This window comes from Alosa pseudoharengus, unplaced genomic scaffold, assembly GCF_046254945.1.
Source record: "Alosa pseudoharengus isolate Yale_2024_CS ecotype anadromous, Long Island Sound unplaced genomic scaffold, YU_APseudo_1.1 YU_APseudo_1.1_scf_17, whole genome shotgun sequence".
Classification (NCBI taxonomy): domain Eukaryota; kingdom Metazoa; phylum Chordata; class Actinopteri; order Clupeiformes; family Clupeidae; genus Alosa; species Alosa pseudoharengus.
Window position 1 is genome coordinate 22,706,981 of NW_027468640.1, and position 23,609 is coordinate 22,730,589.

The 23,609-nt window shown below is 39.7% G+C and overlaps 2 protein-coding genes across 3 annotated transcripts; one reads left to right on the forward strand and one right to left on the reverse strand.

Moving 5' to 3' along the window:
- The first annotated feature begins 1,333 nt into the window (after positions 1–1,333).
- Positions 1,334–7,061, forward strand: pmpca (peptidase, mitochondrial processing subunit alpha). The gene is made up of 13 exons (XM_076288972.1): positions 1,334–1,403; positions 1,726–1,934; positions 2,085–2,164; positions 2,273–2,355; positions 2,440–2,534; positions 2,736–2,836; positions 2,995–3,258; positions 4,215–4,307; positions 5,640–5,758; positions 6,109–6,199; positions 6,366–6,428; positions 6,511–6,655; positions 6,765–7,061. Exons 1-13 carry the CDS (start codon positions 1,357–1,359, stop codon positions 6,932–6,934), a joined length of 1,560 nt encoding a protein of 519 aa, XP_076145087.1. The 5' UTR covers positions 1,334–1,356; the 3' UTR covers positions 6,935–7,061.
- Positions 7,062–9,083: 2,022 nt separating this feature from the next.
- On the reverse strand, positions 9,084–20,578 carry inpp5e (inositol polyphosphate-5-phosphatase E). Of its 2 annotated transcripts, XR_012987635.1 has the most exons (12): positions 20,534–20,578; positions 16,612–17,466; positions 16,204–16,327; positions 15,560–15,657; positions 15,343–15,467; positions 15,038–15,157; positions 14,312–14,419; positions 11,985–12,146; positions 11,779–11,894; positions 11,554–11,690; positions 10,186–10,813; positions 9,084–9,936 (listed from the first exon to the last, which is right to left on the reverse strand). XR_012987635.1 is itself a non-coding variant. In XM_076288973.1 (11 exons), exons 2-11 carry the CDS (start codon positions 17,388–17,390, stop codon positions 10,681–10,683), a joined length of 1,902 nt encoding a protein of 633 aa, XP_076145088.1. In that variant the 5' UTR covers positions 17,391–17,466; positions 20,534–20,578; the 3' UTR covers positions 9,084–10,680. The 2 variants fall into 2 exon arrangements, 1 of the variants encoding a protein (XP_076145088.1); XM_076288973.1 differs by having other exon boundaries at positions 9,084–10,813.
- Positions 20,579–23,609: the final 3,031 nt, after the last annotated feature.

Genomic DNA, 23,609 nt, shown 5'->3' on the forward strand with positions numbered 1-23,609 from the left:
TTCAAAACGCCATGTTATTTCAAATAGACAATCCACGCCCGGAAGTTGGATGGATACGGAAGCTAGGAGGCGGGATATATTCTGGAGAGGTCTATGGATGTGACGTATCCAAATCATATGCATGGATTTTTGATAAGGCCCAGCCTTCTGAAACACCTCTCCAATGGATCGATCCCAGATAGATGATTGGAGCTAGGCGGAACGAAATTCATCTGGCGAGAGGTTACATTATTGGTTTTGTTTTGTGGTATATTATGTCTGGTATTCTGTTTTGATTGTGACTTGTAAAGAGGAACTTCATGTGCACAAAAGAATTCAAAATGGTCTTTTACCTTTGATCCTCAGAGGTAAAAGACTAGACGGGTCATTCTATGAAATGGGTGCCAAACTAGAGCCAAAGTGTGTTTCTAAAGCCTACAGGTAAATTCAAGAATTCTTATTAACATGAGTATCACACTATAACCATTGTTCACAAGTGCTCCATTTCCATGTGTCCAGGCTGACCGACATGACATTTACATCTAAAATATTACCCTGCAAATTTTATATTTTGAAAATTGCATAGTGCAAAAGGCACCCATTTCATAGAATAACAAAGATACAGTCTATACTTTAACAAATTGTTGTAAGAAAACAGCACAATTTTGAGAGTAACATATTGTTTTCCGTTAAAAATTTTAGTGTAGAAATCAATGCAACCTAATCAACAGCAGAGAGGCCCTGCAAATACAAAAACGCTGCAGTATTTTTCCAACTACCAACTCATGAAACAACTAGACTGTCTTTGAGGATTAGCCTACCCATCTGCACTTTAATAGCAAATTACAGTATTGAAATTTCACATGTTATGTGTTTTATGTCCATATCAAGTAATTAATTTATTGTTCCCTTTTTTAAAAAAAATAAAAAAATAAAGTTAAATACTTGATGTATAAGTCTCGTCCTATAATGTTATCCCTGCTTTTTTAAATTAATTAAATCATTCACTTGTAAAGAATATCACATTAACATAGCTAGTGAAGGCAATTATGGTGAAATTCCATTGCACTTTAAAAAAGGAACAACATTGTGCAGAACAGCAAGTCCAAGACAAGGCCTGTCCATTACGCAATGACCATCATATCATTCAGTCCTGTGTTTATTTGTATTAATTTATATGTATTGAGATAAAGTCAATTAGGGGTTTTTGTTCTCAAGTGAATCTAATTCGTTTCCAACTTGACCTTTTCTCTGGACGTCTATCACAAGGGGGCGACCAGACATAGGCGAAATCCGAAACCGCATTATGTTCCGGGTTGAAGACCTGGACGAACCATAGACATTTGCCGTAACTTTGTAGAGGCTAGTACTTCCAATATGGCGTCCCACATGTCAAGATTTAGAGCCTGGGGACGAGTACAGAGGTAACAAGCTAGTTATGACTATTTGGTTGATAGATAATGATACTGCATACGTTAATTGGGTGTCTGTTGGACGGTGTCTTAATAAATCATTGATATAGGACTTGTCGTTTCTGTTCCGCTTTTCATTTGCTGGTTTTATAGCCAGCTGTAGCAATAGCTAACAACTAATGCTAGACTGCAACGTTAATAAACATAGCTTTAATTACTCGTTAAGTAAGTGTATTGGCTTATTGTTAATGTCACATGAGTATTCATGGAGACAGGAGGACATTTTGTAAATACATTTTCTAAAATAATTATGTGTGTGGTTGCAACTCTACAGGTTTGGCTTTGCCGCATGTAGGCAATATAGCAGTGGCAGCAGCAATGGTTATCCAAATGTGTCGCTTTCTGCCCCTTTACCTGGAATCCCAAAGCCAGTATTTGCTGCTGTGGACGGGCAAGAACAGTACGAAACAAAGATCACCACCCTTGAAAATGGTCTTAAAGTAGCATCACAAAATAAATTCGGGCAATTCTGTACAGTTGGAAGTAAGTGTGTTCTTTATATTGTGTGTGTGTTTGTGTGTGTGTGTGTGTGTGTGTGTGTGTGTGTGTGTGAGAGTGAGTGAGTGAGTGAGAGAGAGAGAGAGAGAGAGAGAGAGAGTTTTTAAGTATTATATTGTTTCTCACTCTTATTAGTTTTAGTCAACTCTGGATCAAGACATGAAGTTAGATACCCCAGTGGGATCTCACATTTTTTGGAGAAGCTTGCCTTTTCTGTAAGTGTCTCCTCTGTTTATGATAAAATCAAATAAGTTGATTGGGTGTTGAGTGGCTAGGGGGTGTTAAAATATTTTGGGACATTTCCAAATGTATGTTTACTTCAGTCCACAGCACAGTATGGAAGTAAGGACGAAATTCTATTGACCCTTGAGAAGCATGGTGGGATATGTGACTGTCAAACGTCCAGGTATTGAGTAGAACAGTTATATAAGTAGTACCTGCCTGTTGAAGGCGTTTCTTCATGTTGTCATGTTTTTTTATTTGCCTGCAGAGACACCACTATGTATGCAGTGTCTGCGGAGGTGAAGGGTTTGGATACTGTTGTCAGCCTTCTTGCAGATGCTGTTCTGCAGCCACGCTTGCTAGGTGAGTGCAAAAGTTTGGAAACTGCTATGTTCTGATGTGTGCAGGTGCAGGTCGTATACTTCTTCATAAGTATAATTTCTACTTTTGTGTAACCTTACTTAAATTGGTAATTTCAAACATGAATTACACAGATTTAAGTTATTCAATTTAAGAGTACACAAGGATTTTGTTTAGGTAGTTCAGACCTCTGTGTTTCCTCAGATGAGGAAATTGAGATGACAAGGATGGCAGTACGTTTTGAACTTGAGGACTTGAACATGAGGCCAGACCCTGAACCTCTGCTGACAGAAATGATCCATGCGGTAGGTCACCTTTTCAAAGAAGATCAGAATTTCTTTATCATTCTTTTCTGTCCATCCTGTTCTGTTCTATTCACCATTCATGCTATTCATCATGCTTATGAGTATGAGTAAAACACTGAGTTATTTGCCACTGCTGATGTAATTGTTTGTGGATATAGGCTGCGTATCGTGGAAACACCGTTGGCTTGCCTCGCTTCTGCCCCGTGGAGAATGTGGACAAGATCGACCGCGCTCTACTCCACTCCTACCTCCGGAGCTATTACTGCCCCGAGCGTATGGTCCTGGCCGGGGTGGGAATCGAGCATGAACAGCTGGTTGAATGCGCCAGGAAGTACCTGCTGGATATGAAGCCTGTGTGGGGAGCCAGCACATCAGGCAACGTGGACCTGTCAGTAGCTCAGTATACGGGTGGAATAATCAAGGTATGCTGCTGAGTTTATATGCTTAATAAGGTTTTCAGTGCGGTTGTGTGTTGCACCAGATGCTGCTGGTGCATATGTCTGCTACCAGTCAGAAGTTTAGAATCATCCAGAAAGGGACATGTTCTCCAGGAAAACAAAAAGTATTTACTGTAAAACAGGGAGTGTAAGAGTGCTGGAATTGTTTTTACACAAATATGTGAGACCTTTAACACACCATTTGGATTTTAGTTAATATTCCTTATCATGTACAAAGATGGCACTTTTGTTCACAGCACCTCAACTTTCTAGGTTTTTCAAAGAGGACGCCCAATGCCTTTGCGTATGGGAATGCCACTGGTGCTGGTCCGTTTTGCAATATTCACAGATATGTAGCCAGGTGTTCCCTTTCAGTCTCAGATCAGTTTTGACCTGAATAGCAGACATTTACCTACAAATAAACCATACAGATGTAGATGTGAACATGAAGTCGTTAGGTCATGCACGAGAAAATTTTTTATTTATTTATTTTTATTTATTTATTAATTTGTTTGTTGTCTGTCTTGTATGTCTTGGTGTCACGGGTACGCTGGCGACTACGCCGCTCCGTCCGGCATCTTTTGCGTTTGTTATTTCTTAAATGGAGTTCTGTCTTGGTGTCACGGGTACGCTGGCGACTACGCCGCTCCGTCCGCTATTGTCTTTGTTAGTCTATGTGTCATTGACAATGTCTTATATGTGGAGCGCTTTGGGTTGCACTCTGTGCACGTTAAATGCGCTATACAAACTGACTTGAGAACTTTGCTCATAGACTGACTTTGCAGTAAATTAGGGCCCTGAGTGACTCTCAGATAGGGTTGGGTATCTACTGAACCAAATCACAATGTAGATTTCAGTGTGACATTATGGAATTGTTGAAAAGAGCAAATTATTATGACATAAAAAGCTAATAATCTGTAACTCCATGATTGTTTTGACAGATGGAAAAAGACATGTCGGATGTGAGCCTTGGTCCCACTCCTATCCCTGAGCTAACACACATCATGATTGGATTGGAGAGTTGCTCATTTCTGGTGAGTTTGACTTCTGAGACTTCTCTTCTGCGCACATTAAAGGAGAAATCAAAACAATCAGTTTTACCTAGCTTGAGTTGCTACAACCAGTTGCTAATGCAGCCAGGCAGCTACAGCGCTACACTCTGTAGGCATGTACATGGGGGCTTACGGACATGCCCCCAGAGTGTATCGCTGTAGCTGCCTGGTTGGATTAGCTGCTGGCTGTAGCAACTCGAGCTAGGTAAAACCGATTGTTTTCGGTGGGGGTTTTCGCACCGACAGTACTCGGTGACCTCGAGAAACGGAGTTCTATGTGAAAAGTTGCCATGTTTCTCCTTTAAGATGTAGACCCCCTTTTTTTAACCACCTTAGTATCTATCAAGACAATCTATGTTATTTTGTAGTATGCCTTGGATATGTTTTAATATAACCAAAGATACTGTAAGGGTTTGTGATCTCAATTCCAGGAATGTCAGTCTTTTCAGATATATCATAAATAATGAATATTAATTCTAGAAATCTGTTCAAGGAAATCAGTGTTCAGGAAATGTTGGAACACAGTTGGAATGTCCAACTTGGTTGGAATTGTGTTGGATTGAGGGAAATAAATGGTTGTGGGGATCCAGCAATGGGAACAAATTTATTGATAAAGAGTTGCGTGTGTATAAAAATGATTAATTAATGAATAAGCGCAATCTTTCATACATGGCCATAGTCTTAAGATTTAGAAGGAAAGAAGACCTAGTGGTTGTCTTTGTGGTTGTGGTTGTCTGATCTCAGACATACACGCATGAGTCAGGAAATAATTATTCCAGTATCCCTGCAACGAGCAAAATATGTTGCTAAGGCAGTATATAATAAAACATTATCCATCCTTATGTTGAATGCCAGTGTAGACCACATCACCATATATTTTAATTATGTGTTATTTTGAGTATTAAAGGAGATCCCCCCCAGAGTGTAGCACTGTTGCTCCCTGGAAGCTCTAGCTGTTGGCTGCAGCACCTCAAGCTAGTTACAACCAATTGTTGTGATAGAAGTGCAAGTGCAAAGGTGAAAGGTGATAGTTACCAAATACCTGTGGGTGGTTTGCCAAATGCTGGAAACTTTGGGCAGCCGTGGCCCACTGGTTAGCACTCTGGACTTGTAACCGGAGGGTTGCCGGTTCGAGCCCCGACCAGTGGGCCGCGGCTGAAGTGCCCTTGAGCAAGGCACCTAACCCCTCACTGCTCCCCGAGCGCCGCTAGAAGAGCAGAAAGCACACCAAAGATGCATGTGTAAACGGAGACTTATTATATGGACCAATTTGATTCAATGACCCCACCTGTATGTTATCGTTATGGGTGGCAGGAGGATGACTTCATTCCCTTTGCGGTCCTCAACATGATGATGGGAGGTGGAGGCTCCTTCTCTGCTGGTGGGCCTGGAAAAGGCATGTTTACTCGTCTGTACCTGAATGTGCTCAACAGGTAAAATATCACAGCTCACACAAATATATAAATGCAATATATGTTGTGGAATATTTTCAAAGACCTCATTAGAACTTAGAAGTGAAGAGTGTGTATTGTAGGGTTGCAATGGATCACACAGTGGTTTTATTTTATGGCCTGCTATACTTCAGAAATAATTTAGCCATTTATTTCTCAGTTTTGTTGGTGTTCAGTTTGTAATCAAATGGCATGTTAATTAAGTGCTCCATGTTTAGTAGTTTTCTTGGGAAGGTTTTTTTTTTTTTTTTAAGTTTGAGACCTGCTGTGAAAATACTGAAACGTGTTTGAAGTATAGATCCAAACCTGTTCTGTTTTACAATTCCTTACAGACATCACTGGATGTACAATGCTACTTCTTACCATCACAGCTATGAGGACAGTGGACTCTTATGCATCCATGCCAGTGCAGACCCCAGACAGGTAGAATTATGACCTCAATTTGGTTTCAGATAAAGTGACTAAAACTCCTACAGACTTGTTTAAACAATAGCTTAAAGTTTGGTTTTATGACTCAAGGGTAAAATCAGTTGCTTTGTTATTGATCATGCTATATTAGCTATATTAACGCAATTCATCGTTTTTGAAGGTGCGGGAGATGGTTGAGATTATAACCCGAGAGTTCATTCAGATGGCTGGGACAGCAGGAGAGGTGAGCACACATCCATAAATAATCTCAAACTTACAGTGTTCAGTGATACGGTACTAACCATTTGTATTCAATCAATATTAAGATGGAGCTGGAAAGAGCAAAGACGCAGCTTAAATCAATGCTGATGATGAATTTGGAGTCACGTCCGGTAATTTTTGAAGATGTTGGACGGCAAGTTCTAGCCACTGGCAAGAGAAAGCTGCCTCATGAACTGTGTCAGTTAATTAGTGAGTATCGATGACTATATGTGTCTACTTTGAAGCAATCAAGCAGCTTGTTTATTTTCTTTATTTTAAAAATAACTGTGTACATTAATTGTACGTGTTATTTTTTCAGGTAATGTTACAGCAAACGATATCAAGAGAGTGACCGCGAAGATGTTGCGGGCTAAACCAGCTGTGGCTGCTCTAGGTGACCTGACAGAAATGCCCTCATACGAGCACATACAAGCAGCTCTCTCCAGCAAAGATGGACGCCTGCCCCGAATGTATCGACTCTTCCGATAGACTGAATATGCTTTGCTATACAGACTGGGCACTTGCAAACTGGACTTACAAGCAGATTTATTTCTGTTGTTTTCTTATTACATATTGCATTTGATGTGATAAACCTTATATTCATGGTTTCAGAAAACCACCTGGTGTATCCGTGTTTGTAGACTTGTCAGATCGATCGAGACTGGCATGATCAAAAATTAGCTGAAGATCAATTCTCCCCACACAACAGAAAACGAAATATCTATTATGGATTTGAGTTTGCTTAATAATAGTTCTACCTGAGTGCTGCACTTTTCAGCTAGACATTACAGCAGTAGTAGTACTGTATGTAATTTTGCCACACTCAAATTTTGTACAGTCATCAGTATGACTTTCCAGATTACAAAACACCTTACTGTACATGCATACACCTGTTTCAGAATTTGAAATATTCTCCACTCTCCATTTAAAATGTTTTCTTTTTGCTGTTGAGAACATGAGTATTATAAACCTATTGTTCTGTTCTGATATGGCAAATTACACAAGTTTGACAGTATACAACTATGCATTGACCATTCCTGCACCAGTTCAGTTCTGTAATCTTTGGATTATCCTGTTGCTACAAATCTTGAGCATATAGGTAATTATTTGACCTCAAAGGTACAAAAATTAAGTTAACTAAATCAGGGCAGCATTTTATTGGGCCTGATGCGTGTTCATAAAAATTATGTATGGCAACTTCTTTATGTAGCAGTCTTTCACATTTGGGAAGAGAATTTGTATTTGAAAGTGTGTACTGCACTGTCCCAAAACCCTTGGATCAGATTTATGCAGAGGTTTGCCTGTTTGAGGTCATTTTTCAGCGTTTCATATCAATTCTGCATTAGTTTTTAATGCAATCTAATACTGGCTGTATAAAGTAACATGTTCTTAAATATTACACATCAGAATAGTCAGTTAGTTGTTTGTAATACACAGCATCATGTGATTGCATCCCTGACGAAATAATCCCTGGTAGTCAATATTCAATTTAAACACCATTGTAAGATGTTGTATAAGAGATAAATGTAAAATGTGTGTTTAGTCTTTAAATATGTATTTATATTGCACAATTGGATACGGTCTGAATACTGCACATCAGAAATTGTTAACATGGCTGTGTCAGCCTCTCATTGAGCTCTTGATAAATGCAGCAACTTTCCGGTCAGTTGATTATGTTGCTGTTGTCTTGAACTTGGTGAAAACCGATATGACAGATGTAGACCACACATGCACTTACTTGTGTTCAGTTACCTTTTCATCAACCGTGCTTGTGTAGTAAGTTGCTGAGCATCATTTTATTGGCACGTCAAAGTAAGGCCTGAAATCTGCGTTTGAGAAAAATAGATTGGACTGCAAAATTACTCCACTCCCTTGTTCCTCATCAAAGTCAAAGTCAAAGTCTGCTTTATTGTCAATTTATTCACATGCCAAGACATACAAAGAGATCGTAATTACGTTTCTCACTATCCCACGGTGGAGACAAGACATATTTTACCAATTAAGTCCACAGACAAACATAACATTCAAGTAAACAATAAAAAGTAAATAAGAAGGCACATACAATGAAGAAATAAGAGCAGCAAAATTGGGTTGTAATTGTGCAATTGTGCATAGACAGTCAATATAATAGTGCAAAGTCAGGCCAATAAATGGCTGAGGTAGTTCTGTTTGACCTAAGTAAGCAATAGTCATTGGTGTGCGTGCAGCACATTTGAAGTTGGGTTAACTGTTATTTGTTGCTTGTCAAAATAAATGTGACTCATTTCTGTACACCTAGATGCAAAGATTTAAAAGCGTACAGGTCACAATCAATGGCTGATAGAGCACGAATCAAGAAAAGTAGAGGCTTTGATGATACTGAGGTTCATTGGTGCACACTGCAATGTCAACAACTGGATTTAGTGTAAGTGTTTCAAATGGGCTTCGAATGAAATTCAACTAAAGGTATCAAAATTACATTATGGTTTGGAGAGAGCAGGACATGTTGAGACGTCATAAATCATTTTGAAACTGCTTAATCTTCTGTCGAGACAGTCTAGAAAGGGACCAGCTACAAGAATGCAATGTACAAAAAAACGTAGAAACATTTAAATATTTACCATGTAAAACATTTATTTAAATAAGGATCATCATGTTACAGTGTATAAACAAACTTAGTACGAAAACCATAGAATAACTTGAAGCATCATCAATGATGATCTATGGTTGGCTCTTAACAGAGAAGAAAAGAGGGACGATCTCATCATTTATAACGTTAAAACATGAATTACTGAGAGCTACAGAATGGTTTAAGGCGATTCATTTCTCCCTTGAAGGTTCACAATTGTGCCTTCGCCCAAACACATTTCTTCATCATTGATACAGTACTGTAACATGTTGGAGCTCATATGTATTCAGTATCTTAAGCATGGTTTCTCAAAGACTTTGGACGATCATTACATGGGCTCTAATAAATGGATGTTTATTGAGGTTACCCATTTATTTAAGTAGATGGCCTTTTAAAACCTTAGAATCAGAGATTGCTTTTAAATACTGAGACCTCTTACACCAATACACATTGATGACTAAAACTCGGTAAGAGTGGAATGCAAACTTTCTTTTTCTTGCTGGCCTCTTGTAGGGTTTTATATCAACTTTAATGGGGGAAGTTGTCTATACCTTCAAAAACTACAAAAAAAATACAAAAAGACAAATATATTGCACTTTATGTCTGACTATTATTCAATGTTGCAAACTCCTGACATTTCTTGAATTTAGCAGAGGACTAAATCATCTTACATGTGGCTAGAACACCAACAAACATGTAGCTGCATCAAGTCTTTAATGCAATCTCCTGGAAGCATGATAAATTATGTAAACATATGTTTTTATATGTGTATGTATACCTCAGGCCTCTCTGGGTTTTATTGTGAGTTCCCTTAGAACATATCTGAAATATCTTGTGACATTTTCTTGGAAGTTGCCTGTAAATAATGGCTGTAGTAGTAGGCCTATGTAGAGAAGTAGAACAGTAGAGTAAATCTGACATTCTATTAGAAGATTTCATTGCATTTATAACCGTCAAAGCTTTTGGCTTTGAAAAGTGCACTTACCCATCATTAACATGTTTGCTATTTGCTCTGATTAAGTCCATGTACAGCACAGCACTATTTTCATGTTTGAATTATTGGATTATTAATTATTAAGTAACATTTTTGAATACAAATATGTGTTTTTTAAAAGATATGGGTTGAACTCACCATAATTATCCTGTGAGTGATGACATGGCATAGATCTTGCCACAGCATATGTTTAAACTCAAAGTTGTTTTTAAATGATGTTAAGGCCATACAAAGCTGCTGTAAAATTTAAAGAAAAATGTTATGTGTCTGTGTGACATCAAAGTCAACTGTATAAAACAGGCAAGTATATATAAAAGACTCTGTGTGTGCACATAGATATGTAAATAGATATGTAAGACAATGTTCCTTCTTAATGAGTACCACAAGTAAGTTTTGAAAATGATCAAAACTCTTTGTTAACTTTGAAGTAACCACAGAGCACGTCATTTTCACAGCAGTGCATCTGCGCTCGACTCTGAAGCCGTCCTTCTGCCTCTCCTTCAGCCTCTTTCAGGTACCCTGGAGGCCAGACGCTCAGACGTCACACTCCATGAGACTGACAATCAGAAGAGTCCTGCCCCTTGTGTATAAATTGCTTGGTCTAAGGTCCATATAGGAGCACCTGGAGCTTTTTCAGGAAATACTACAGACAGTGCTGTTGTGTTGGTTTTTCATGGCCTCCTGCCTCTGCAGTTCCCGGGATATCCTTCTTCGGATGCCCTCCAGGTACAAGTTTCTGTCAAACTGCCCTGCCCCCAGTGGGATGCTGCACATAGAACATAATGGAATGTTAAACAATAGTTTGTTCCGGTCTAACTATTTATTCATCATTAATATCTGATTGGACAAGAGGCATTCCATGAGTGGTGATATCCTGGGATATCCCCACTCTGATTCTTCACCGCTAGTTATCACTCCGTATTTAGCACAGAATTGTCCAAGGTTATATTCCATTAATTCAGAGAGAGAAAATGGAGAAGGGTGAATTTTCACTTGAACATGTAATGTATAGACAAGCAAGCATACAAATGATTGTGCACATAATATGTGCACATATATTATAGCCTCTCTCACTTAACTTGGCTGTTGAGTTTTGCTTGGGTTAGAGAAAATACATAAATCTGTTCTGTTTGGTTACACTTTACTTGACAGTATCGACATAAGAGTGAGATGACACTGTCATGAATGTTTATGACATAACCCTTCTGTTATTAAGTGTCATTCGGTTTTTGTCATAATAAATTAGGGTTAGGATTAGGATTAGGTTTAGGACTAGGGCTAGAGTTAGGATTAGGGTTAGGGTTCATGTATCATGACAGTGTCATGTCACTCTTATGTCGATACTGTCAAGTAAAGTGTTGCCTTATATTTTTTCCTATAATACACCTAAACTGAGCAGTCTGCAAGTTATCACCACCCTAAAATGGCAGTATGATAAGTTGAGCTTTGAGAAAGGGTTTGTTTCTAGAGTACATGGGGAAAAGAGAGGAAACATGCTTTACTCACTTGTCTCTGCCAGGACGAACCTTGACCTGGAACATCCCGATCACTGGTCGGTGGTCCGAGGTCTTGATAGATGCACAGGCAGTATACCTGACTACTTTAATGTCATCATTTTGCCTACTACGGAATATTATCCGGTCCTTTGAGAGAGAGAGAGAGAGATTAATTATAGCAACATACATAGTCTTATATGAAGATCTGGAAAACATTTTCCTATGGCTTTCTCACCGTGTAGGAGGGTGTCCGTTGTTTTGAGGTGCTGTCATAAATGTCACAACCGATGTCAAACTTGTACGTGGGCAGAAAATGGATGGGCGCCTCTTGGAAGCCTTTAAAGATGGTCCCTGTGTAAACAGACTAGCTCTATATCAGTCCTCTCTTTAAATCATCTGTAGATGTGTATGAATCAGATCTCCCAGATCATCTGTACCTACCATCGTTCATCTCTTTGAGAAGCTGGTCGTGCTGTAGAAGAAACTCCATGGTTTGACCAGTGTTCTGTTTCAAGACGGCTTCCACTCCGTACCGGTCTTTATTTAGACGGAAGTTAAAATCCCCAAACCAAAACACCTCATCGAACCGTGTTGTCACATCCGCTGAGAGAAATTCAGAGAGAGAGAGACAGAGAAAGAGACAGAGAAAGAGAGAATAATTAATAATCAGTCCAGGTGTAACAAAATTACATAGCAAAGGAACTAATAACACATGCCTGATGTCATCAACTATCATGACAAATTAGCAGTTTAAAATCACTAATATGGGTAGAGACTTCTCGGACAATTCACATGGACTTCAATGGGTCAACTGGAGAGCTTGACTACAGTCATGAGACCCTCTGACCCCAAATTTCCTAAATAAAATAAAATTTTAAATTTAAATATATGGCCTAGTTTACACCATGTCTATGCATAGGCCTACCTGGTACTTGGTGAACAAGTGGCCAATACCATGATACAGGTGCAAATGATAACAAAAAAACTGATCCTGCATGTCAGGGTAATATTTTATTTCAGGGAACTTATATTATCCATTAGCATACAACCAATATGTATGCATCCTTATTAGGTCTACATTAAACATGTATTAGTTATTGATTCACCATTTTGTTATTGTCATTCTACATGTCCGACGTCACTGGCCCAACAGCTTTTTGGTCAAAAAAAGGTTAACTAGCGCAGCCAGACGTTTTTTGCGACTTGTAAACCTTGTCACCTTCACCTCCGTTTTATTGAGGGTAAAACTAAATCGGTTAACTTTAACAGAGCAATTACTGTAGCTGTGCAGCCAGATTATACAATCAAGGGTTACATGCAGGCTTCCGCGAAAAATAGGTTTTTATTAGGTTGAGACAACAAGTGAGTAGTAGGATGACAATTTTCTTAAAGGCTATTGAATAGCGGGAATTTTTATTTTATTTTACTGTCTATGGAGAAAACAGAGCAGCTGTTGGACCCGGAAAAAGATTTATTAGCCTATTATTGCATCATCAGTTAATAACCGAATATGATTATTATATTGAGTATTTCACTTTTGACAACATATTCATTATTATTACATCATCTATTTGTTCACAGCTGGTATGACTGAGCTGCCATTGATGAAATGCTGCTACACCATGGAATGTGTTGCAAGCAAGGCTTTGAACCGGTTCATAGAACGAAAACCAGAAACTTTTGCCATTTTGCTAGGAACAAAAAACGAAACCAGAAACTTAGATTTTTTTTACTGTTACTACGATTTTTTAACCGGTTAATACCGGTTCTTTTTTTGTTCCTGGGAAGGTTTGTGTTTCCAATGAAATGGTGAGGGTCACCTCCTGTCATTCAATGAATGCATGGAGAGTGCCGACAGACAGAGCTTGCCACAAGCAGGCAATCAAAAGGCCTATTAAGTCTCCAAATCTCAATGCTTTCATTTCACCCGTTTTCTCTTTTTACTAGGTGACGAACATTGTTGGAAAAAACTAGCATTAACGTTAAGGCTACAGCTTTAATTTATTTGGAAAAACGTAATTGGGAAGGCATCCAAGAATCCAATATTACAGTACCCACTAAAATATACATTTTTTGTTTGACCAGGAAATTATTCAGGCTAAAGGCTATAGGAAGACACTGGTGCAGCTTGTATAAAGCAAAGGCCTAGTGTTTTATTATGTTTGCTGTAGGATAGAGTCTAAAAGACAATATCGTGACTATGAATAGCCAGTTTGAAAGCATACATATATTTTTGTCCGACAGCTGACATGGAAGGTTATTAACTGGTTCAGGAACAAAATTTTTTTGTTCTAACCGGTTCGGGAACATCAATTTTAGGGTGGGAACCAAAACCGGAAACGCTAAAATACTGTTTCTGTTCAGAATGAACCAATTGGCAAAAAATTATGGTTCAAAGCCCTGGTTGCAAGTGCGGGTGTGTTGTCTTGTGTTGTGTTGGTGGTATAACAAATACGTAGCATTTAATTGTGGTTACAAACTGGGACATTTAATTGAGGCCTAATAATAGTGGTTATACCAGAGAGGGCTGAAGCTGTAGTCAAGGATCTTTGGTTATATGATCTTTTTGAGGGTATTAGATGTAAACCCAGAGTCCTACATCGGTACTATACTCCTGTAAGATGTTTCATTTTTTCCACTTGCCCCATAGAAGTCCACCTAACCACAGAGAGAAGCCTCTAAGAAGCCCCAGAGAAACAGTAAGTGTAGAATGGCTTTTGGAGCACTTTTATGTATCGATCACCAACTGAATGTACACAGCAACTTACAGGAAACAGAGCGATATGGATTAGTGTCTGGCAAGACTTTTGGAAGAGCCAAGGCTTCAATAATCTTGTTGTAGTCAAGTATCCGCTCATAAACTTTGGAATCTCCCGCTGCAACAAAAGTATAACAATATCCCTAGAAATTAAATTCCACAACACTAACAAACGACATGCAGCTTGACTTTATATAATGCATACTAGCAGTCTCCACCACAAATTCTCCACTCTTTAAGGATATTCTATCTTCAAGGATACTGGACATTAAATCGTTAACATTAAGTCCTTCCCTGTGTTATAAATAGGCATTCACATGATCTGAAAAGGCCTAACTCATGTTTCACCTCACCTGAATGTTTATTTGCACCATTGCCACAGTGACAGGCGCTCAGGGAAATTAAGTGCGTGCACAGTGTACAAAAGCCTCATTGTCGGAACCATTTGCTGTCTATATCAGATTTACATACTGATTATTTCCAGCCATACACTTTTAAGGCAGAGTTACGAGTCTCTCTCCATTCATTTAGATAGAATGGAGCCTGATCTGGTCTGCCCAAAATAGCTGCCTTGTAACAATATTTCCTATGAAGACTTTTCTAAAAGTGTTGCATATAGCTCCTTTAAAATGTGAATGTCACACGTGTACATCAATATTAAGCCTCTCAAGGGACACATTAACATAGATGCACTTAGATGTTAATGTAACGATAATAAAATGTTCATTCTACTCACAAGTAAAGTGGGACGTAATGAAGAGAAATGAGGTTCCAAAGAAAGTGAAGCCAATACCCACAGCTCCTTTGGTCTTAATCTGAGATATGATGCGCGTTGTTACTGTGGCATGCTCCACCTCTGTAAAGACACAATCACAGTAACACAATCAACACACCTTTTCATGGAAAATCCACAAAAAGGCCACAAAAGAGGTCCAAAAAAACATTTGAAATTTTATTTTTAAAAAAAATTTAACCGCTTTACACATGCGTAATCCTTTCCTCTTACTTCCTCTTAATGTAGTACATTTTCAATTCACTGACCTGAGCAGAACCAGATAAGATCCCTTCGCACAAACACAGTAAGATAGAGAACACCGTGAGCAGCTGCGTAGAGCATAACATAATAAGGTCCGAGGGTTTCCTGAAGACGAATTTCCCACTCTCTTCTGTTCAATACAAAACATGTGCGTTCATTAAGGGCCTGACACAAAACGCAGGATGATGAAAGTCAAGGTATACAATTCTGTTTCAAACTTGCCTATCAGGACACCCCTCTTGAATACCAATGATGTAGAAATCCTGTGCAAATTCTGTGTCCGTCGGTAGCAACAGATCATCCAGGTTGTTTGGAAGTCCCTAAGCATGAAAATGGGGGACAGAAGGAAATAATGACAAATTAGCTTGCTTTCAAAACGATTTTGGAGTGTGGAGGATTCATTTGTATTCTTGAATGTTTCCACCACATTTAGTTTGCTTAGAAGTCTAAACACAACAATCACACTGACGTCCAAACAAAAGAATCCAATTGACCTCCAAAGTTTCAACATGATGTAATAGTAGAAAATGAGCCTAAATAATGTATCATTCCTAGCACTGAAGTGGACATGCAAAATGATTAAGCATCTTAAGTAACTTTAATACTTTAAACTCCTTTCATATATCAGTGGGACAATGAAACACACAAAAACCGTCTTAACACAAATATGCAACACAATAATAAAATACTAGATTGTCACTGCATACTATATGATTACAAAATACACATCCATACTAAACCTTCCCAAAGACAAAAAAAATTGTTGGTGGCAGCCACAAAACAACGAGGCTACTTTACCATGGATGCAGGTTATGGGGTTGGACTGAATATAAAACTGAGGAAAAGAAGGGGGAGGGGGAGGTCACCTTCTCTCCCTGCATGTTCCATGTAGCGATGTAGATGCCCACATGCCTCTCGGGAAAGTAGCGGTCCAACTCCTCTGCTCCCAGGAGAGCCCCATGCCCCAGAACACTGCCCTCCAGAAAGCTCCTGGAGACACACACACACACACACACACACACACATATAGTACTCTGCCTAGTCCCTGTTTCCAGGTGATTAAGTTCTAATAAATTAGCTGACTTAAGCAATGTGTCGTTGGTTAATTAATACAAGAATTTGTATTGATTAAGTTTGCTTGAGTTCTTTACACTGAAGAACACAGGAGAACAGTGGCTCGGGGTTGACACGATCTGACACAAACACTAAGCCCATTCATCAGGTACAGCTGGTCTGCACTAAATTCTTTACCATCAAAAGGAAACGCAGCCTACCTGTTCCTCACATCCTTGGGTGTGATGGGGTTCAGCACACTGAAGTTAGACTTCATGGAATTGACGGACGAGTTGTCGGACACCATGGTCTCCAGTAGCCGGCTATCACTAAAGTTCCTGTGCAGCCTATCCAGTCCTTTGTAATCCACGCAATCCCTGTCAATCTGATTAGCCGTCCTTAAAGACATAGACGCCATATTACACTCCAGGCTTGGAAGCATTTTACTGGGCTGCAGAGGGGACAGAATTATTCTTGAATGTCTGAAGTGCTGGTCGCCCATGGACCGGTGCTTCCTCTGGCTCACAGGCAAACTATGGCAGCGGTCACGGAATGGAGACAATGGAGAGACCACTTGCTCCAGCTGGCCTGCATGGCTTGGTCCGTTGGTCAGGACGGCGGGGACATCAACCGAGGAGGAACGATCAGTAAGGCCCTCTTTAAGGGAGCCTTTAAAGGTAGCTATCGGGGCAGCAGAGTCGGTCAAGCTCTCCTGACTCGTCTTCAACCGCCTCCCTCTGACACGCTCAAAGGGAACGGTCACAGAAGATGGCCTGGCCTGCGCAGGTGGCTTTGGATCAAAAGTATTCAGCATGTCTTCTTGCTTTCGCTCATGCTGGGCTGATTCTACTGAGTCGGTGAGATGTTTTTGGTCTATCTGCTTGGGTCTCTCTGGGGGCTTCTCTGGTCTACGGTCACTACAGCCAGACGAAGCCATGTGCTGCTTCTTGCTGTCTGACTGCAGCTGGAATGGCAAATCATTTCCCCCATTCTCATTCATTCTAATGTCAAGGAAAGCCAGTCACATGCTGTAAAGGCTCCTGGTCTCCATGTGTCTACCCTCTGCATACAATTCCCTGGAAAATGCAAGGGGTAAAATACACCATGATTAACTAACATAGTCTGAAATACTAATCAGCCTACCTGTGTACAATTTTGGCTAAATTGTGACTTAAACCATGACATAGTCAGCATTATTGCCACTGAGGGATATGATTAACCACATTTTTTTGTTTTTCCCCATTCACTTTATTTCTTTAAAAAAATATAGATATTTATTGGATTTGTTTTCACACATACATACATACATACATACATACATACACACACACACACATATACACAGTTAAGAACAAAATGATTCATACCTCTGGCAAATATTGATTTAAAGTTGATTTTCTCTTGACTGATATGTTTGTTCTGACTGAAAATGACACTGCCACAAGACTGCCACAAGACAATGTAGTAGAAACATGGAATCAAAAAAGTAATTGTTTTTATATTTTTTCACATTTTTATGAAAAATGGCATGTCCAAAATTATTCATACCCTTTTTAAATAATCAATGGAAACATCTTCATTTGCCATCAAAGCTCTCGAAATGGTTCTTATTGCTACCAAGCCTCTCCATGTCTCCACAATGATTGTAGACCGCACCTTTTTAGCAGCAATCTGGGTTTTGAGGCAGGAACGATTATTTGCCATCACTTTGGCCTCGTGCTGACTTTTTTGACGGATTGAGGTCTGGACTATGGCTGGGCCACTCTAAAATGTTGATATTGTTCTTTGTTAACCATTTCTTACCTTGTTTGGCTGTATATTTTGGATCATTGTGTGGTTTAATGGTCAAATGCCGCCTATTGGGGCAGGTCTCTCGGCAGGCTGCCTGATCTTTTCCTCCAAAAATCTTAATGTAGCCTCTTGTTTTAGTGTTACCGTTTACTTTGAGAAGTTTACCAGGTCCCATTGTCTGTAAAACACCCAAAACTAATAAATTTCTATAGCTATTCTCCACTTTGGGGATGGTGTTTTGGTGGTTGAAATTTTCACCCCATCCCAAAATGGATCACTTGGTCATCATAGATGCTTATCATGGATCACTCTTCTCCAAACTCAGTTTAACCTTTATAAGGGCACACCTGGACAAATAATTTAGCTTTCGCTGGATTTTTTTTGACCCAGGGACATGGCCTGAGGTTGGCATAAAAAAGGAAGCATCACACCCAAATGACGCCATGTCTATTTCAATTGTGGGGGTGAGAAAATTATTCTTTTGCGTTGTTTTTCAACCAGGGGGACCTGGTGACTTTCTCAGAGTAAACGGTACTAAATACTAAAACAAGAGGCTACATTAAGATTCTGGAGGAAAAGATCAGGCAGTGTGCCGAGAGACATGCCACAATAGGCGGCATTTGACCATTAAACCACACAATGATCCAAACCATACAGCCAAACAAGGCAAGAAATGGTTAACAGAGAACAATATCAACATTTTAGAGTGGCCCAGCCATAGTCCAGACCTCAATCCGTCAAAAAAGTCAGCACGAGGCCAAAGTGATGGCAAATAATCGTTCCTGCCTCAAAACCCAGATTGCTGCTAAAAAGGTGCGGTCTACAATCATTGTGGAGACATGGAGAGGCTTGGTAGGTATAATATGAACCATTTTGAGAGCTGTGAATGCAAATTAAGTTGTCTCCAGTGATTGTTAAAAAAGGGTATGAATAATTTTGGACACACCATTTTTCATAAAAATTAAAAAAAAAAAGAAAAAAATAACTTATTTTTTTTATTCCATGCTTCTACCACATTGTCTTACAACCTTTAGGTATGTGGCAGTGTCATTTTCAGTCAGAACAAACATATCAGTCAAGAGAAAATAAACTTTAAATCAATATTTGCCAGGGGTATGAATAATTTTGTTCTTAACTGTATGTATATGTGTGTGTGTTGTCAGAAATAAAAACACATCTAAGCGTTGTATTACCTGCCTGGCTGGCACAGAAGCTGATTATGCCGTTGCATCATGGTCTACTCGATTTCAAATTATATTTAGCGCTACATGAAAAGAACAAATTTGACTCCTACACATACAACTCAGCCGAGCTTTTATGGTTTTCATCCAATGGCTTTGTTTCTATGGAATTTAATTTCTGACTATGAAAACAGAATGAATGTCATCTGCATTATCAGTGCAAGTGTGTGAGTAGCCTAACATGTGGTGTCATGAATGACTGCCAGGCTGGGCTCAAGTTCATGTATGCAAAAAGTTGTGTCTAGTTCTTTAGAAGCTTTTTACTGCCAGTTACCATATCAATTTGCTTATACAATTGTATTTACACTAAATAAACCATTTAGGTAATCATAATGGGCGTTTGATATTATAGGATGCAATTTCTACTGCTTTACTTTTACATGTTTATGTGTGCTGTTAACCATGTTGTTAGTCGCTTTGGTTAAAGATGCGTCAGCTAAATGTAGTGTGCCATTGTCACTTTTCTCTGAGTCTGTGCCCCTGAAGCCTGCTGCCATAACAACAACAACAACAACAACAACAACAACAACAACAACAACAACAACCCAAGAAAAAGAAAAGGGCGAGGTGGATGGGCAGGACCCAATCGTTCTCGGTCACTGAAGATGTGGATTTGAACAGTGGCCTAACTCACCCCTACCATAACAAATGCGACACCTTCATTTAAATTAGAGTGGTTTCCATTCAAACGTGCAACATCCGACGACGAAGTAGAATGGAAGTTTTACCTCTAGACAGAATCTGTAGGAAAATATCATATTGGAACAATCTATAGGGGTAACTTACTGTACATAAAAGGAACTAACGTATGACTTCAGTAGGCTAACATCTGAATGCATGCCAACACGTTTAAGATAATTTACAAAGCATATCAGCGTTTAAAATAACAAAAAGGGAAGGCTTGTTCACTTAACAAGCTAATTTATCGAACTGGCTAAATAGACTTTTAAGCAGCATGGCTAACAATAGGAAAGTGCACACCAAGCTGACATGCCGTAGGCTTCTGAAGGTTCATGAATACGAGAGATGCTGTCTACATTTTGCTGTATTAATCAACATTGAAAAGGTTTTAAAACGTTGTCTAACGACAAAATTACCAACAAGACATTACCTTGGAGGCATCATAACAAACTTCCCTGGTAACACCACACAACCAACAAATTTAAAATGAGAAGCAAGACGACTGCACGCCTGTGTTGAAGCAGAAGGAAATCAAATAGCGCCTCCATCGTTTGAATTCTACACAGCATGGATCCCCGAAGTGGGGAGGGAGGTGGGTGCTGCGCCTGCACCGCTGCGGAATTCTTTGATCATATTTTGAACCAGTAGCCATCACTTAGAAAAACAAAGATTTAATGCCAAGTCCAACATAGTTTTCCTTTTCTTCACGTTACACACAGACTTTTCTGGTGGTAGTTAACTAGCTAATTGCGGCGAGACCTCAAGGCAGCTTTCTTTTTCAGAAAGAAAAAAGCAAGCTAAGTCGCTTGAAAGGCTAGAGGTGGAGATTGGAGAAAGTTCTCCCTGCCGTCGCTGTAGCAGGGCATAGAGCTTCCACACAAGCTCAGGTAAGTGAAGAGGCCATGGTGTTTTGGATCTCCCTCTCACATAGCACTGCATTAAAACATATTTCTATAAAGACAATCAGAAAAACCACTTTATGTGCGCAGTTTGATGCTCCAGCTAGTAAACTCTACCATGCAAATAATACATTGTTGTTCATGATAGGCCTACAGAAAAGCCAGTCTTTTCTGGGTCTGACCTCATTTAAAATGGACTGAGGTGAAGTAGAAAACGATCCTGTGGTTAGACCAATCAAAATGTGTAATTCTTTATGGAAATCATGGACTCTGTATCCTCTGGGTATCCTCCGAACCTGCGGGTCCTGTCGGGTTTGTCGGGCCGACCAGACCCGTTGAGAACTCTAATGTTATACACCATTTCAAAGCTTTGACTCTTGGGAATCCAAAAATTCTCACATTCTCAGATTAATTTTATTATGTCTCAATTAAATTTGATCCAAAATGCCCCCCTCCCCCTCCTCCGCTTTTGGTGATACTACCTGACTTCTGGCTGCAGTGTAGCTACAGCACAATAAGTAGATGCATCATATTGGGTACTGAAATATTCACAAGAATCCATAGAAATTGAATCTTCATGTTGTATTATCCAATATTAGTTGTACAGATGTATAGTCTATCTTATACACACTCATTGAACCAACAATCAAAATTACAAGAAATATGAAATAGAACTGAACAGAAGTGCAATAAACTAAAGTGCAATAAAGTGCAAACTCAAGTGGAAATCCTGAGAAAGACAAAAGTGCTTCCATTAAATAAATAAAAAAATAGAGGTAGATCTCCAAGCTATAAACCATTTAACCTGGTGTGTGTGTGTGTGAGAGAGAGAGATGTGGGCTACAATGCTCACTTTTTTAGGTTTTGTGCTACACAAGCCTATCTACGGCTTCTGGTTTCAGAGATGCTCTGTGACAAGTGACTACATTCCCACTGGTACTAAATACTCTTTCGGATGGAGAACTGGTTGCTGGCACACACAGGTATATTTCTTTGCTAGATGTCTTAAATTTGGGAACATTTGTTCATGCTCCTTCCACCATCACAATGGATCTGATTCACTGTCCGCATTAACAGTCTGCAAGTAAGTGGACAACTCTCTTGCTTGAGCCTGAGGTTGTAGTGGAGGGTGCTCTTGCCTTTTCTCTTGCCTTGACGACTGACGGGCAAGTCCCATGCCTTCAGGACTTCATGCAGGGCCTCCACAGGGACCTCTGCTGTATGGTCCTTCGGAAAAAAGCTTGTCTGTAGGCACGCATTGTTTAACTCCCAGTTGTTGTCAATAAAATGGACGGTAAAGCTGAGATTCGGCTCCATCGTCCCTTTGGTCCGTAGTAGAAGAAAAATAAGTCACATCTTGCAGCCGACAGGAAAACTTTTGCCTCTCTGAGGTGTATAATTCGAGTATTGTCTTGTCTGAGAAGTGCCTCCGACCAGGCATCTCGTATTATTAGGGGTCAAGAGTTTTCATCAATTTTTTGGAAGCCTGGTTTCTCCGCAATATTTATTGGCATCATATCTTGAGCTAAGAAATTGGTAACGGCATCCATAATGTCTCTCCATCTCTGAGATGTTTTCTCATAAGGAGTGGTTTTTGAAAACGATGCCGCTAAGGTCATTTGACGGGCTGCTGGTGGAGGGGTTTTGGCAGGTGTACATGATGTTCTTAATGCAACAGACTCTTCGTACTGTACTGGGTGGGTTTTTAGGTGATGGAACATATTAGTGGTGCTGCTACCTTTCCTAAGCACTGTTTTTTTGCACACTTTGCAAATGGGTGTAGCTTGCTCCAAGTCCTCCTCCCGATATCCGAAAAACCTCCATATCACGGATCCTTTATTGGTTCTTTTAGGAACAAGCTCTTCGTCCATTTTAAACTCATAGTTCGCTTTAGGTCGCACTGTCTACGCCGGTGTTTGCGCTGCAAATCGAAAGAAACTAGAAGATGAAGTTCCCTCCCTTTCAGAACTACATGTCTGGTTGGTTGGTGAGTGTGTGACGCAAGTGTTTTTTTTTAACCCCTCAGTCACTCACGTTACTGCCTGAGGGAGAGGGAGAAAGCTATCGGCGAATGTTTTAAACATGAAACCAGAGCAAGTCTCGGCTGCCGGTTGAAAAAAAACGTACGACAATAAAATACTCGATACATATGATATACTAATTTTATATCTCACAAATCTATTTCGGAGATATATCGAGTATATTCGATATATCGCACAGCCCTATCTATGGTGCATTAGTGTCTATATGGGCGGTGGTAGTGTAGTGCATGGGCGGATTATGAACTTTCGGGCCCCTGGGCCCAGATATATATATTAAGGGCCCCCCACTTGGGGGTCAGGCTGGTGCAGTTCAGTACATGATTGATTACATACACCTGTGGGTGTGGTGTGAAGTAATGGCTACGTAACTTCCTCCCGGATAAATGGATAAGGGATGCTCTCACACATTTTTTGTAATGCACGTTGCTGTCGCTGGTTGAAAGTAGTACTATAGCCGTCAGGCATTGCTTTAACAGTAAATCGCTCTTGAGGCGTATGGCTCCAGCCCACGCCAGTCTTAAGCGCCATCCTTTCTACTAAGCACCTCGGCACTACCGAGTCTGAT